The sequence below is a fragment of the Antedon bifida genome, chromosome 8, assembly GCF_963402885.1.
Source record: "Antedon bifida chromosome 8, ecAntBifi1.1, whole genome shotgun sequence".
Classification (NCBI taxonomy): domain Eukaryota; kingdom Metazoa; phylum Echinodermata; class Crinoidea; order Comatulida; family Antedonidae; genus Antedon; species Antedon bifida.
Window position 1 is genome coordinate 1269525 of NC_136233.1, and position 14306 is coordinate 1283830.

At 34.3% G+C, this 14306-nt stretch overlaps 3 protein-coding genes across 4 annotated transcripts in view; 1 reads left to right on the forward strand and 2 right to left on the reverse strand.

Moving 5' to 3' along the window:
• LOC144850484 (uncharacterized) overlaps positions 1-7802 on the reverse strand; it is a 44799-nt gene extending 36997 nt beyond the window's left edge. Inside the window, exons 1-16 of the mRNA XM_078707764.1 lie at positions 7694-7802; positions 7122-7362; positions 6749-6871; positions 6270-6395; positions 5708-5929; positions 5159-5307; positions 4649-4760; positions 4347-4468; positions 3886-4092; positions 3249-3480; positions 2555-2842; positions 2208-2390; positions 1762-2052; positions 907-1142; positions 710-788; positions 355-498 (exon numbers count right to left, since the gene is read on the reverse strand). Of these exons, the coding sequence (XP_078563890.1) occupies positions 355-498; positions 710-788; positions 907-1142; positions 1762-2052; positions 2208-2390; positions 2555-2842; positions 3249-3480; positions 3886-4092; positions 4347-4468; positions 4649-4760; positions 5159-5307; positions 5708-5929; positions 6270-6395; positions 6749-6871; positions 7122-7362; positions 7694-7797 (2859 nt within the window). The 5' untranslated portion in view covers positions 7798-7802. The remainder of the gene's footprint in view (positions 1-354; positions 499-709; positions 789-906; positions 1143-1761; positions 2053-2207; positions 2391-2554; positions 2843-3248; positions 3481-3885; positions 4093-4346; positions 4469-4648; positions 4761-5158; positions 5308-5707; positions 5930-6269; positions 6396-6748; positions 6872-7121; positions 7363-7693) is intronic.
• An 828-nt stretch (positions 7803-8630) lies between these two features.
• On the forward strand, positions 8631-10598 carry LOC144849973 (peptide deformylase, mitochondrial-like). 2 transcript variants are annotated; one of them, XM_078707113.1, is made up of 3 exons: positions 8631-8732; positions 9169-9709; positions 10010-10598. In XM_078707113.1, the coding sequence occupies exons 2-3, from the start codon at positions 9172-9174 to the stop codon at positions 10168-10170; spliced, it is 699 nt and encodes a 232-aa protein (XP_078563239.1). In that variant the 5' UTR covers positions 8631-8732; positions 9169-9171; the 3' UTR covers positions 10171-10598. The 2 variants fall into 2 exon arrangements, with proteins under 2 accessions (XP_078563239.1, XP_078563240.1); XM_078707114.1 differs by lacking the exon at positions 8631-8732 and adding an exon at positions 8751-8854.
• LOC144849971 (anamorsin homolog) lies at positions 10230-14075 on the reverse strand. The gene is made up of 9 exons (XM_078707112.1): positions 13928-14075; positions 13260-13434; positions 12841-12987; positions 12646-12713; positions 12332-12446; positions 12002-12145; positions 11797-11845; positions 10891-10972; positions 10230-10790 (listed from the first exon to the last, which is right to left on the reverse strand). Exons 2-9 carry the CDS (start codon positions 13411-13413, stop codon positions 10677-10679), a joined length of 873 nt encoding a protein of 290 aa, XP_078563238.1. The 5' UTR covers positions 13414-13434; positions 13928-14075; the 3' UTR covers positions 10230-10676.
• Positions 14076-14306: the final 231 nt, after the last annotated feature.

Sequence of the window (14306 nt, forward strand, 5' to 3'; positions counted from 1 at the left end):
ATACCAAAGTTGAAATGATGTCATGGAATTTATAACAATGTTTAAATTAAGCCATTTTTATTAAGTCATGGTTTAAACTGAGTAAAGGGTCTTTCACACCTGTTCCGGCACGTTCCGATCCGACGCCGGCAAATTAAATCGAGCGTTTCGTTTTCATGACTCTCCACGCAGCTATGAGCCAATCGGTATGCTCGTAGCCACATGAAAACAAAACTTTGAGATTCAATTTGATCTGCCAGCACTGGAGCGGAACCGCGCCAGAACAGGCATGAAAGCTCCTAAATATATGCATTTATACCATCCTTTAAAATTGATTAATACACATAACTGAAACAAAATAAACCAAGCAATTACCTCTGCCAAGTTACAGTGTACCAACGTATTAAGCATATTGCGCAATGATTTCAGTGTAGCTTCTTTGAGTCCATCCAAAACCAGCGCATCAATGTGTTCCACATAGTCTTCCCAAGCTGGAGATGCAGCACTTATCTGTACAGCCTACAAAACATACATTTTAAACATTAAACATCTATTTATTATTCATTCTACTGAAAAGAAAAATATAGATCTACAGACTATGTGACAAAAAAATGTGATGTACCCATATATGGACATGATGATGTCATATCACTACCATATTTAAGCATATCACTACCATATTTGGGCACATCAAACTAGAGCGTAGACAGAGCTTAAAGATGTGCTGTACCTGGAATGAGTTCATGAGAAGAGAATGGATTCGCTGTCCAGATGGTTTCACTTGACGTTCTAACTCTTCATTCAGTGTTCTACAAAGAAAATTATTTCAAATATTAAGTGAATACAACTTTTTGGATAATTTTAAATAATTTCATTCATAACAATGTCATTAATTGTATTCCATTAAACTAATGTGTGTCAACTAACATTTGCCATTTGATCAGTTTATCCATGGAGTAGCTTTTCTCTGTATCTCTTGATGTAAACACATCAAGACCAGCAGATGTCCAACACTGTGTAATGTCCATCATCTCTTGACAGTTGGTCTGTATGACTGCTAATGTCCGATGAAGGTCAAGACTGACCAATGATGAAGCTAGTTCAATAAAATCTGCGCTCTCAGTCATTTGCCATGTGTAGTGGTTCAAGCCTTGGTCAAATAACTAAAATTAGTGTGAAAGAGTGAATTATTCAAAGAGAGAGAAAAAGAAAATCACCTCATTTACTTTGACCATTATTGCTGGACATTTGACCGTTTCATTCAACAAATATAGTAGAACTCCTTTAAGGGAAAACTATTTAGATCTACTTTGTGTAATTTATTGCAATGTCTGTGGTATATGTCACTCTCAAAAAACAAAACAAAAAACAAATATATTGTGTACACTTAAAAGTAGCATTAATCTAAATGTCAACTGTATGTCAATGGCTACCAGATCTCCATGTAGGCGGTTACCTGAACAGTACATTGGGGTGTCCCTGAATGGGGGTTTGATGAATTATAACATATCTATTTATTTATTCACAATATTTAACCAGGGTGGCCCAATCAGTTAAAAAGACTGGTCTCCCTTGGAGCCCTGGGTACAATAGTACATTTTAAACTAAAATATAAAAATAAAAGTAAACACAATAGAACTTAAACTACAGTAATGCCTTAAAGTTACTTTTGAAAACATTTAAATTACTTGACAATTTAGTTTCTTCACTTATCAGGAGTATCCTTTGAATAAGAGTATCCCAATTTATATCATGAACCAATCTGAATCCAGCTGTACTTACATGATCAATCTTTGTTAACTTTCTTTCAAACAAAGGCCTCTCAAAATCTACTAGGCACTTCATAACAGAATTATACTTAGCGACAATCGTCTCAAGTCTAGCGCCCATAGTTCTCAGCATGTTACCATTGATATGCCGCAGCACTGTGCGAACATTGTCCGGTAATTTTATGTTGAATGGTTCTTGTGACAGGTAGTGAACTTCTCGTAAGAGGAGAAGAAGGTCAGGGTCTAAGTTAACGTGAACCAGTTGTGGCCGCATTTCAACATCGTCACTGAATTCATCAGCAACCTTTAACAGAAAAAAAAAATTCATGGTTTTAATTTTATTTTACCAAATTAAAATATAGAAAAGATATTAAAAATAATAGAATATAATTGATTGAAAGCGCCTTGAGCACTTTGTGGATATTGTGGATATATCTTGTTATCTTATCTTAAACATACCAGCAATGGCTGCTTGACTCGATCATGTAGCTCAGATTGTATGTTTGTTCGCCAGTCGGTAATTGTTTTCTCCTCATATTCTGTGAATTCTTTCATAGCTTCAGCAAACTGATCTCGAAGATGCCAGCCTGTGTCGCCCTCTAAAGAATGCGGACTAATCCGTTTTAGCTTCTCCATTGGCTCCTATAAATAAGCAATTTGTCACATTATTGTTTTCAATGGATCCAAGAGGCCTACTGTACTGTATACAGAAGATAATTTTTAATCTTATCTTCAATTGTATTTTTTAATATAATCAACATGTTTAGTAACCAAACTGCAGCAAATAAAGACCAAAATCCACTAACCTGAATTCTTCTTCGGAGTGCTCGGATCCATATAAGTCTGCTGACAACTGGAGGGAAATTAGAATGTTGAGGCGGTGTCTTCCTCCACCTGAAGTACATGTTCCTAACAGAAATCAACTCTGCAGTAAAAGACATCACCAGTTGACTGTCTTTGTCTTTCAAATGTTTCTGCACAAGTTCACGACTACTGATGCCTTCAAAGACCTCCAGCAAACGCAGCTGAGATCCAATCGTTGGACACTGCTGAAAACTTTGTCGTAAGACAAATGCCAACTGCCTTTCAAGATCCTGGGAATATTAACAATTGTTTAAAAGATAAAATCAAAGACTGTTTAATTAACCAGTTACATTTACCCACTACTAAGTACTATACTTAATTTATAAACTACTGTACTTAATTGATCAACTACTATACTTAATTTATCAACTACTGTACTTAATTTATCAACTACTGTACTTAAATTGATCAACTACTATACTTAATTTATCAACTACTATACTTAATTTATCAACTACTGTACTTAAATTGATCAACTACTATACTTAATTTATCAACTACTGTACTTAATTTATCAACTACTGTACTTAATTGATCAACTACTATACTTAATTTATAAACTACTGTACTTAAATTGATCAACTACTATACTTAATTGATCAACTGCTGTACTTAATCTACTTTACTCAAACTCACCTTAACTATGGTTCTGAATTGGAAGAAAGCTCTCTCAAATGCCTGTGTTGCAGTCAAATCTAAGATGTTTGCCACGTTACTATTAAAAGATTCCATGCTTTCAGCAAACTGTTTGTGGATCTCTCGTACTAACGCATCAAGGCTTTTTGTACCTGCGCCTCCTACTTCTGCCGCTTTTTGCAATAGGTTAAAATGTCCTGTGGTCTGGACCAACTCCAGAAGATCATTACATCTAAATAACATAAGGTCAGTACAAGTCAGATGTTTATATGATTAGTATACAAATAAAGAACATTCTAATTTGAAACTCTTATTGGTTAGTTCCTTCAATTATCAATGCTGAAATGAGACACAGAGCTGTTGTTGACAGACGAACGGGAACCGTTTGGTGGCAGCACTCGACGCAAACGGACATTAGGGGAGAAGAAAGTTCTTGTATATGTCGTCCACACCTGTGCGCAATTCAGCCCAGTAGGCTGCTACAAGCCACAGGTTAATCTCTCATATTTAATGAATACACAAAGATTAAAATTGTTTCCATTTACAAACTACAATAAGTAAGGTAATAGTAATATTTAATCCAGTTGATCTATACCAATTTTTTAAGTGTATAAATAATTTTTATTATGCAATTTACCTTTCCATGAAGCTGTTCATAAGGTTGAAGCAGGTGGCATTGCGCTGTGGCCAGGGTGAGTCAATCCACTCATCCTCCTGTATCACAAGTACACTCGACGCACTCGTAGTCCGGAACATATCGGTTGTCGGTGTACGTGCCTTACGGTGACTCGCTGTTGAATATAGCTTAGTGTTGTACAGCATACCTTTCGGTGGGTTCATTGTCCTATGAATTAAAACATTTGTTAAATTAATTCATAAACATTTGTAAAGCTCTGTCTACACTATCAAACATTATGTGACAAAAGAATGTGATGTGCCCAAATATGGACATGATGATGTCATATACCATACTTGGGCACATCACTACCATATTTGGGCACATCAACTAGTTTGATAGTGTAGCCAGAGCTTTAAACAACATTGAATATTAGCGCTATCCAGTAAACATTGGAATATAAAGACTTTTGCGTTGCTTACATTGCTTCTGTTGATTCTGATACACGTTCCATGTTGACTTCATCGGCTCTGTCTTTCATGTCAAGGTAGGTGCCTCGGAAGGCTGCACTCACACGCAAAGCATCCTTCAAACCAGCGTACGACTAAATAACACAAAACAAACAAACACTATTATAATTGCTCTTGTAAGTTAAAACCATTTTCCATAGCCTTATTAGGTCTATGTTACTATGTAAATTATTTATTTTAACCATGTTCCTCAACCCATTCAGTATTAGTGACTGACCAATCCAAACCAAATATATTGATTTCATAGAACAAACCTCAAGCGTGTTTTTTAAGATATGATCTCCAACCAAGTTCTCAGCTCTAGCAACCACCTCATTGGAGACGAGTCTTAGTAAATTGTGGAAGTTGCTTGGATTATGATAATATCTGAAAAAGAAGTATTGAATATTAGAACCAGGTATAAAGGCTATTAAATTAGTTTATCAAAAGCTCTTTCTACACTATCAAAAAAAAGTGTGATGTGCCCAAATATTGTAGTGATATGTCCAGATATGGTAGTGATATGACATCATCATGTTCATATATGGGCACATCGCATTTTTTGTTACATAAAGTTTGATAGTGTAGACAGAACTTTAATTAAAATATGCCTATATTTGAAAGGTACTATAACTGTATAAAGAACAAATAAATTAAGCAATTTGCTGTCATAGCATTTTATTTTAATTTAAATAAATTTAAAAAAAAAACTTTATTAATTGGTAGTTTTAGTTTATTCGTGATTTAGTAGCCTGCCATTTTCCAGTGCCTAAGACATAACTTACCTAGAGTGAGACCACACTAGCATTAATGTGTGCACCAGGGGTGGGAAGATACTGAGCATCGTTGCAGGGGTGTAGGCCATATGAAGCTGTTCAAACCATGGTTGCAATGTTGTCAGATATCTTAGGTTTTCTGATGTTTCACTAATAGCCTGCAATATAAAGTAAATGAAGAGAATCAAAGGAAGGATAAAAGAAGGAGGCAGGATGAGGAGATGAAGTACAAGGAAGACAAGGAAAAAAACGTGAGGTGATAGTACAAATATGGAAGGGGAAAAGTGAGTAAGAGAAACAAAAATACGAGGGAGAAGAAAAAGAGGAGAATAAAGAAAAAGACCAATCCAAACAGTAGTTTGAGGAAGTTGACAGCATGTCAACGAACGTCACTACTAAGGTATTTATACTACTTGTATTTTTGGTTCAACAAAAAAGTAATAATTTTAAGAAAAAAAAAGCTTTTGGAGGCAAGAAGGAGGATGGGATGGAGACGATGAATAAATGGTCAACATTATCAACCAGCCACCAACATCTAAATAACAGTGTGTATCTTACTTGTGAAATCTCTTTTCTCACATTATGGAACGAGTGTGAGTAAGTGCTATTAGCCTCATGCAAGTTAAGCAGTATGTCACTGGCTACAGCTGAGTCTAGCTGAGCATTGATCGATCTAAGCTTAGCCTGACGTTGCTTCCATAGCACTAACTCGTCCATTGGTCCTGGATGAGTCCCAAACTGATCTGCTAACTCCTGTAGGGGCTCATGTTTCAACACCAACTGCAAGACAATGCATAACATGTTAAGCACTATGTCATGTTTTAATGAAAATTGTAAACTCGCTCAAATTGTTATCACAAGCTCTGTCTACTCTATCAAACTAGCTTGACAACAAAAGTGTGATGTGCCCAAATATGGTAGTACAGTAATGTGACATCATCGTATCCATATGGGCATATTTCATTGTCACATAAAGTTTGATAGTGTAGACCGAAATTTATACAAGTGATTTAGAAGATAGGCACAACCACAATATAAGAATGTAACAAACATTTATTGGCAGGGGCACCCGCAACCTAAAGCTATATATTAAAACATATTTTATTCTTCTGTCTCTTACTCGTATTTGTTTAATCCATCCAATAACGGAAGACTCCAAAACATGGATAACTGCTGCACGTCTAGTTGGAAGATTGGCAGCCTCAGCTAGCACCTCAATGGATGGTAAAGGAAGAGTTATTGTGCCCTGAAAATAACAAAGACATACTGGTAAGATCAAGACCCAACTTTGTGCTGATTACTACCTGCATTATGAGAGTATGTTAGGTGCTTGATCCAAAAATGACCGGGGTAATAATGACCGGGGTAATAATGACCGGGGTAATAATGACCGGGGTAATAATATGTAGAGTGCTTAGCAGTTTTACAACATTAGACTCTTTATAAATCCAGGATATTATTATTATATATATATATACATTTATAGTCATTTTACAGATAAAAATGTTGAATTCTGTATTTGTTCAACTCTCCTTAGAGGGAGTCTTTATTCTGTATATAAGCCAGTGGTAGTCAATTTTGATATAATATTGTAATTACCTCCAAATGACCTTCAGTGACCTCAGCCATACCCATCATTCTATGCAAAATATCAAGCAACTTATCTGCACTGACGCTACCATAGGTCTGAACCCCATCGGTACAAAGCAATGGAAGATAAACCTATGAATAGATAATCAAGAATTATCATTATCATCAGAGCTTGATTTTTTTTTTCTCACTATAGCCAATACATTTCGTTTTGAGTTTCATTACAAAACTACACATTTATAATAATGTCAATGTACAAAATTACAACATAAAAATATGTTGAAAAGTGCTAAAAATGCCCATGGCCTCCAGCGCCACTTAGGATTCCTAAACCAGAGGCCTCAGGCCTCTGAGTTACACCACTGATCCACAGTTAAATTACCTCTCTAGCAAGCAGATCAATTTGGTTAAGGGCTACAGCATTACAGTCTGTATACACCACATCCTCTCTGATATTGTCCTTTGTCAACTTGGAAGCCTGGTTTGTTTTGAGGAAGAACATGGCCTTGCCGAGCAATTTAATTGGTGGGTGAAGTGAAACGATAAGTGTCGACTTTGGCTCTTTACAGTACACAAACAAGCGGCGAATGTCCTCATTATTGCAAAATTCCATAAAAACTTGTCTGAAATTAAAATAAATAAAGATTTTTTTACACATCATAAACAAATACCAGTAAAAAGAAGTCTTAAAATATTCATTATTTTTATGGTGTTTATATTTATAAATAACCTAAAAGGAAATAGATGTCATTCAAAAATCACATTAAGACAACTATGATGGTTTTGATTTATGTTGTTAGTGATCATTTTTTAAGGAAAATCATAAATGTTCTTTATTATTTTTTAATCAAGAAACTCAACTGATTTCTTTTTTTGTTGTTTTGTTTTTCATTTTTTTTTGTAAAAAAATATATAATTATAATATTATAAATGATATAATAATAGCATTTATACCTATATTCATCACTATTAAATAATGTTTTTAGGTCATCGTTCCTTGGTCGTAAACTTGATGTTATATGGACTTCAAACCAGCGAAGTCTTTCATCTATTTCCATCTTCAGTTTTGTTTACTGGCTTCCACACTTTTAGAAATGTTTTGATCTAAAAAATAAGATTCTTTAAATATTTAAAAATGACAAAGTTATGCTTTTTAAAATTATACAGTATACCATAAAATTATTCGAATAAACACTCGCTTAGAATAATTAGAGCTGTCATAGGAACATCGGAATTAAACCACATGAGTAATAGAGGCCCCATGGCACCCCAGCAGACAGCCCATGCAGCGCATATAAATTATACAATAATAACATGCAATATAATTTATTTGTATTGTATGGACATTTCTGGTAGATATTCACCTTTTCTAATTTTGTAGATGTTCATATCGATATGATGCGTTTTTTATTTGAGTTTTTTTTAAATAAGTTAACAGTAAGTTAACACCCAAACAAAAATAACCTACCCCCACTACACACAACCACCCGCCCCCCCCCCCCCCCCCCCACACCCCCAACCCTTCTCTCGAATTAACTCCCCCTCAACTACTAACTGCATTCATATCGCTATCAATCAATTATCCGTGACGTGTGGTAGACACACTACAGTAGTAGTACAGTGGATGAGGTATGTAGAACTTCAAAAAGTTCCAAGCAATATCTAGCCTAAACCCACCAAGTAAAATACTAATTTATTAGTTGATAATTGCATAACGTTCTAATGATAATGAGGAACTATAAACCACATCTATATATTTATATCTAGCTTTTAAAGATTAAAAATCCGTCAATGTTTACCTCCGTAAAATAACTTTTCCGATGCATTCCGCCATATTGTTTTTTTGTTGCTATCGAACTTTCGGCCAATGTTTTGAAACAAGATTGCTTTGAAACATTCAATCATAGAATAGTAAATAGCGCCACCGCACAAAATTAGCTCTAGAAAAGGCATGGTTTAGCTATATACACGTCGGAAGTCTACAGCATTCAAAGTGAGAAATAATTACTAATTAGACCTACATTATGTTCTTAAAATAAACCTAACCTTAATAATGAATCGTACTTTTACCTAGGTCTGTTTTTAGATAATGTTTTTATTATGTAGGCCTAGAAGGTACAGTATATTAAGTGTGTTGTTGCATGCATCATGTACGTACGTTTCTATATAACAATACAAGACTATTTACACGGTTAACCGTGTGGGGGTGTAATTTTCTATACACACGGTCATAAATGTGCACAAGTCTACTGTATGCCTGCTCATTTTCTTTGCTGATAGAATACACAATACCGATAGAAGATACCAAACAATGATTTACACGCTGATGGTTTTAGGCCCGCCCCTACGACCTAGAAAACTTTGAATAATAAAAATTAATATATGCACGCATGGTTGACCAAGTTAATTTTGTTCTTTTTTCACTTCAGATAATGTTTTTTACAGTGAAATCTGTAATAAAAACTCTTCAGCCGAGTTGTTCAAGGTGCTATGCAAGTAGAATAATTACAAACGAAGCATTAACTACAAGACTGTGGCGAGCTGCAAGAAACATTTACAAAACACCCGTCTCCAAAAACCCACCATATGACCATGCATGCCAAGTGGGGGACCCAGTGCTACGAATGCAAAGTAACCCTGTGCCCAAAAGCAGTATAAAATCAAAAGAAGTTAAGAAAGTTATCAAAAATATGATTTATGTTATGCGAAAAGAAAAAGCAGTCGGAATTGCTGCTCCGCAGGTTGGGTCGGCATTGCAGATTGTAGCAATGGAGTTTACATCTAAGCACATGGCGAAATGGCCACCGGAAGTTTGCAAGATGAGGGAGGTCAAAGAATTCCCATTAACTGTGATTATCAACCCAAAATTGAGATTTGTTGACCAACGCAAAATAGCGTGGCCAGAGGGGTGTTTAAGTCTAAAGGGCTTCCGTGCTAATGTACCACGCTTCTATGAGGTTAAAGTAAAAGGTCAGAATCGATTTAATATTTGTCAACAACCACTTTTAAGCTCTGTCTACACTATCAAACTAGTTTGACAACAAAAGTGTGATGTGCCCAAATATGGTAGTGATATGCTTAAATATGGTGTGGCCATATAATGGGCACATCAATTTTTTTTTTCACATAGTTTGATAGTGTAGACAGAGCCTAAGTATGGTTCAGCCAAGTTTGGAATGGGGTGGTTATAATAGTGTGATTTTGTTGAATGAAAAATGTATCCAAAACACAATATACAGCAGTTAAATATGTTTAAAATCTTTTTTGTAGGTTTAGACCAAGAGGGTAATGACTTTGAATGGCAAGTATCTGGATACCCAGCAAGGATCCTTCAGCACGAGATTGACCACGTCAATGGTCATTTATTTATTGACCACATGGACTCAACAACATTTATGGACGATGATTGGATAAAATGGAATCTAAAATAAAACTGTTAATGTGAGAGTTTTCTCACGATGACGTCAAAACAAACAACTTTACTACAGACTCTCAAAATATATTTATTACATTAATATTGAATATTAAAAATGGATTTTTTTAAACAGGTGTGGCTAATAAATCCTTAAAAGTTAATCCTTTGATATTAATATTGATACAGCAAATATTATGATTAATCCCAATGCCTTAGCGAGAGGTTAAAAACAGACGAGGCAAATATGGTTTAAACATAATTATTAATATAACATATGACGATCTGTGCTGAGGAATTGGGGTGGGTAGTGAACATTTAAAATTTCAGATTCCTCGTCTGCCTCATGCTGGCTACGGCCCTGAATCCTACCACAGCAATATACAGTATCAGATATTTCATGTTGAAAAAATATTTTAATAAGTGATATTAAATTGACTGTAATGAGTAATGGCTTTACAATTCTTTGTGCAGCGACATGTATGTGTGTTATTTTTATGATGATTTTCTATTGATTATAGTCTTTTATGCATCAGCATTCAACTGTCTTGAACTTAAACTGACTTTTTCTCCAGGTTTAAATGCTGGCATTCCCAAATATGGGCAGCTTGCACATCTAAAGGCATCGCCAAGGTAACACTGTAAAAACAAACATTTAATATAAATAACATGAATTTATGAACTCTTGTATGCATTGTTGGTTATCGAATGTCATTTTTGTGATAAATTTGCTACTTACACTACCACATGCAGATGTTGCAGCTCTGGGTTTAGACGTGCCATCACTATTTCCATCGAGTTCTTCTGCTAAACCGCATGAACTGAAAGAATACAAAAACATAGAAAATGTTTTAGTTGTATGGACCTACCATCATTCAAAAAAACTGTCACCAATAACATCATTGTCACCAATAACATACATCATTGTCACCAATAACATCACTGTCACCAATAACATCATTGTCACCAATAACATCACTGTCACCAATAACATCACTGTCACCAATAACATCATTGTCACCAAAAACATCACTGTCACCAAAAACATCACTGTCACCAATAACATCATTGTCACCAATAACATCATTGTCACCAATAACATCACTGTCACCAATAACATCACTGTCACCAATAACATCATTGTCACCAAAAACATCACTGTCACCAAAAACATCACTGTCACCAATAACATCATTGTCACCAATAACATCATTGTCACCAATAACATCACTGTCACCAATAACATCACTGTCACCAATAACATCATTGTCACCAATAACATCACTGTCACCAATAACATCATTGTCACCAATAACATCACTGTCACCAATAACATCATTGTCACCAATAACATCATTGTCACCAATAACATCATTGTCACCAATAACATCACTGTCACCAATAACATCACTGTCACCAATAACATCACTGTCACCAATAACATCACTGTCACCAATAACATCACTGTCACCAATAACATCATTGTCACCAATAACATCACTGTCACCAATAACATCACTGTCACCAATAACATCATTGTCACCAATAACATCATTGTCACCAATAACATCATTGTCACCAATAGCATCATTGTCAATCTTTGCTGTTTCACAATAATAAATTATATAATTTTTATTGTACTCACCAGTTTTTACACGCCTTTTTTCTTCCTGATGAAGGTCCACATTCTGGTGCTGTAAGAATAATAATCCAATTTTAAATTATAATTTTTGTTGGAGCTAGAATCAAAGATTATTTCATTACCCTTATTTTAATATTTTTACTTATTCTTGTCTATAATTGATTATGATTTCAAGCTTATGGAAATTGAAAAACAAGAGTTCACTGACCTTTGAGTGATTCAGCAGTAGGTCTTATAAGGTCATCTTTTTGTAATAGGTCATCAGAATCTATCAAGTCCAAGTCATCATCCATCATATCATTGGCAGAAAAAGACCACACCTTAGCTACATTTGAATCCATCTTCTTTACACCTACAATTAACATAGAAAGTAATGTACAGTGTTCATTTTAAAACCATACACAACGAACATTTGTAGAACATTACATAATATAGATATACTGGGGATATTTGTATATTTGTGGTACACTTTAATGTACATAAAAGTTGAAAAGCAAACACAACTATTATAAGAGAAGTTAAATAGTGGCAAACTCACCTTGTGATTTCTTTGCAAAAGATAATGGTAAGCTTACAGATGATCCCATTTCAAAGGAAGGTTTTTTACATATAATTTCCACAACATTCTTTGAACCATTTTCAAACATTGAAGCCTGAAATAAAAAATTAGCACTTGTGAAAATGAGCACCATTATTGTCCTTTAACATCAATAAACATTTATTTTGACTGATAAAAGTATTACAATTTGTTTATATAATATATATTTATATAGTCATGGCTAGATTTGTCTAAACATTTTTTTTTAGTAATATGCTTTTTAGAGGTTTCAAAATATCAGAAAAAACACTCGCCTCAGAAAGACCGACAAAACCAGACAATTTAAGAGTACCAATCAATGTACTTCCTATTTGTGCATCATCTAAATAAAAAAGACAACAAAATAATGATTAAGACATTTCTTTTTATTGCCATGATTTTTTCAGCATAGACTTTAAAATAGTGACACTTCTTATCGTTTATTCTTCAATTTATAGAAAAGTCTCTACCTGATGACTGTGTTGGTTCTCTTATTAACATTGTACCATTTGGTTTTAAAATTCTCATAACCTCTCCAAGTACATCAAGACCATGTGACACATGTGGAGCGGATGTGCCCAAGAGAGCCACATCAAACGTTGAACTTGGGTATGCAGCTGTAACAAATAATAAAAATTGCCAAAATTTGTTATTAAATAATAAACCAATTTTAATAGGGTGAACTAAGTAATGGTAAACTATAAAGCTCTCTCTACACTATCAAATTAGTTTGATGAAAAAAATGTGATGTGCTCAAATATGGTAGTGCTATGACATCATCGTGTCCATATGGGCAAATCACATTTTTTTGACACATAAAGTTTGATAATAGTGTAGACAGAGCTTTAGTCCACTAATCAAATCAACGCTTTGGCATCAAAATACTTACATATCAGAAGGCGCTGCATGTTTTCCACTTTTACTGATCCACCTTTACTCACTGATAGATTCAACTTATCAACAAATGATTTTACATCCTCTGGATTTTGTCCTGTAGCCCAGAGGACAAGAACATGTTTTCCAGTTAATTCAATCTTCTCCATTATTGATAATATTGTACAGGTCTAAAACAAAGTATATATATAATGTTACATTATAAATAAGGCTGTTTCCCAGTTTAATTCAACTAACTAGGCCTAGGCTTGTATTGGGCCTAATTAATAAAGAGTTTTAATTGAAAATTTTTAAAAATTTAAATTTAAAAAAAAGTAAAATAATCAATGTATTGTTTAGTTTAAAATGCAGAATGTAATGTTACACTATTAGTACTGACTTCTTAAATAAGCACTGTATAATGTTTATATGCAAAAACACAGGCTGGGATCACTTCCTTTGCATTATAACATATTGTCAAATCTTCAAAATGTACCGTATGACACAGCAGTTTTCTGCTTCTACAACAAATAGATGGGGCCTAGCTAGCAAAAAATCTAGGCCTAGAATTGTTAACCAGATTCATAATGACAGTACTTATAGACGGATTTAAACTTTATCTAATGAACTATTATACACTTTATATTATTTATAAAATAGTTGAATATTAATAAAGAAAATTACCAGTTTAACTACGTCACCCTTCTCGCCTCTTCTCTCGTCGCGTCGCGAAAACTTGTGTTATGACGTAACGTTACGACGATCTTTATTTTAAGTATGGAATGTCTTTAGCGCCTTTTGTACATTTATGTATTATTAGGTGAACGTAAACGGATAAATTAATTTCACTTTATGTAAAAGAATATCTAAAATATAGTTTTAATTTTTATAGCAGCAAATGTATTTGCAAATAACTGTCAATATAATATACCACTTCCACACGTCACTGAGAAAAACATTTTCTCGGCGCGTCATATGTATGGCAATCATTTTTTTAAACAACGTCCTCTATTGATTCAGTGAGTTCGAAGACTGTGATTGGTCAATTCGAACATCACCGGGA

Bases quoted from the DNA above. Each gene is read 5' to 3' on its own strand.
- LOC144849973 (XM_078707113.1), top strand. From the start codon at position 9,172: ATGTTTTTTACAGTGAAATCTGTAATAAAAACTCTTCAGCCGAGTTGT. The intron at 9,710-10,009 runs GTCAGAATCGAT...TCTTTTTTGTAG, and splicing joins CTATGAGGTTAAAGTAAAAG to GTTTAGACCAAGAGGGTAAT.
- LOC144849971 (XM_078707112.1), bottom strand. From the start codon at position 13,413: ATGGAGAAGATTGAATTAACTGGAAAACATGTTCTTGTCCTCTGGGCT. The intron at 12,988-13,259 runs GTAAGTATTTTG...TATTTGTTACAG, and splicing joins CATGCAGCGCCTTCTGATAT to CTGCATACCCAAGTTCAACG. The intron at 12,146-12,331 runs GTGAGTTTGCCA...TGTTAATTGTAG, and splicing joins TTTTGCAAAGAAATCACAAG to GTGTAAAGAAGATGGATTCA.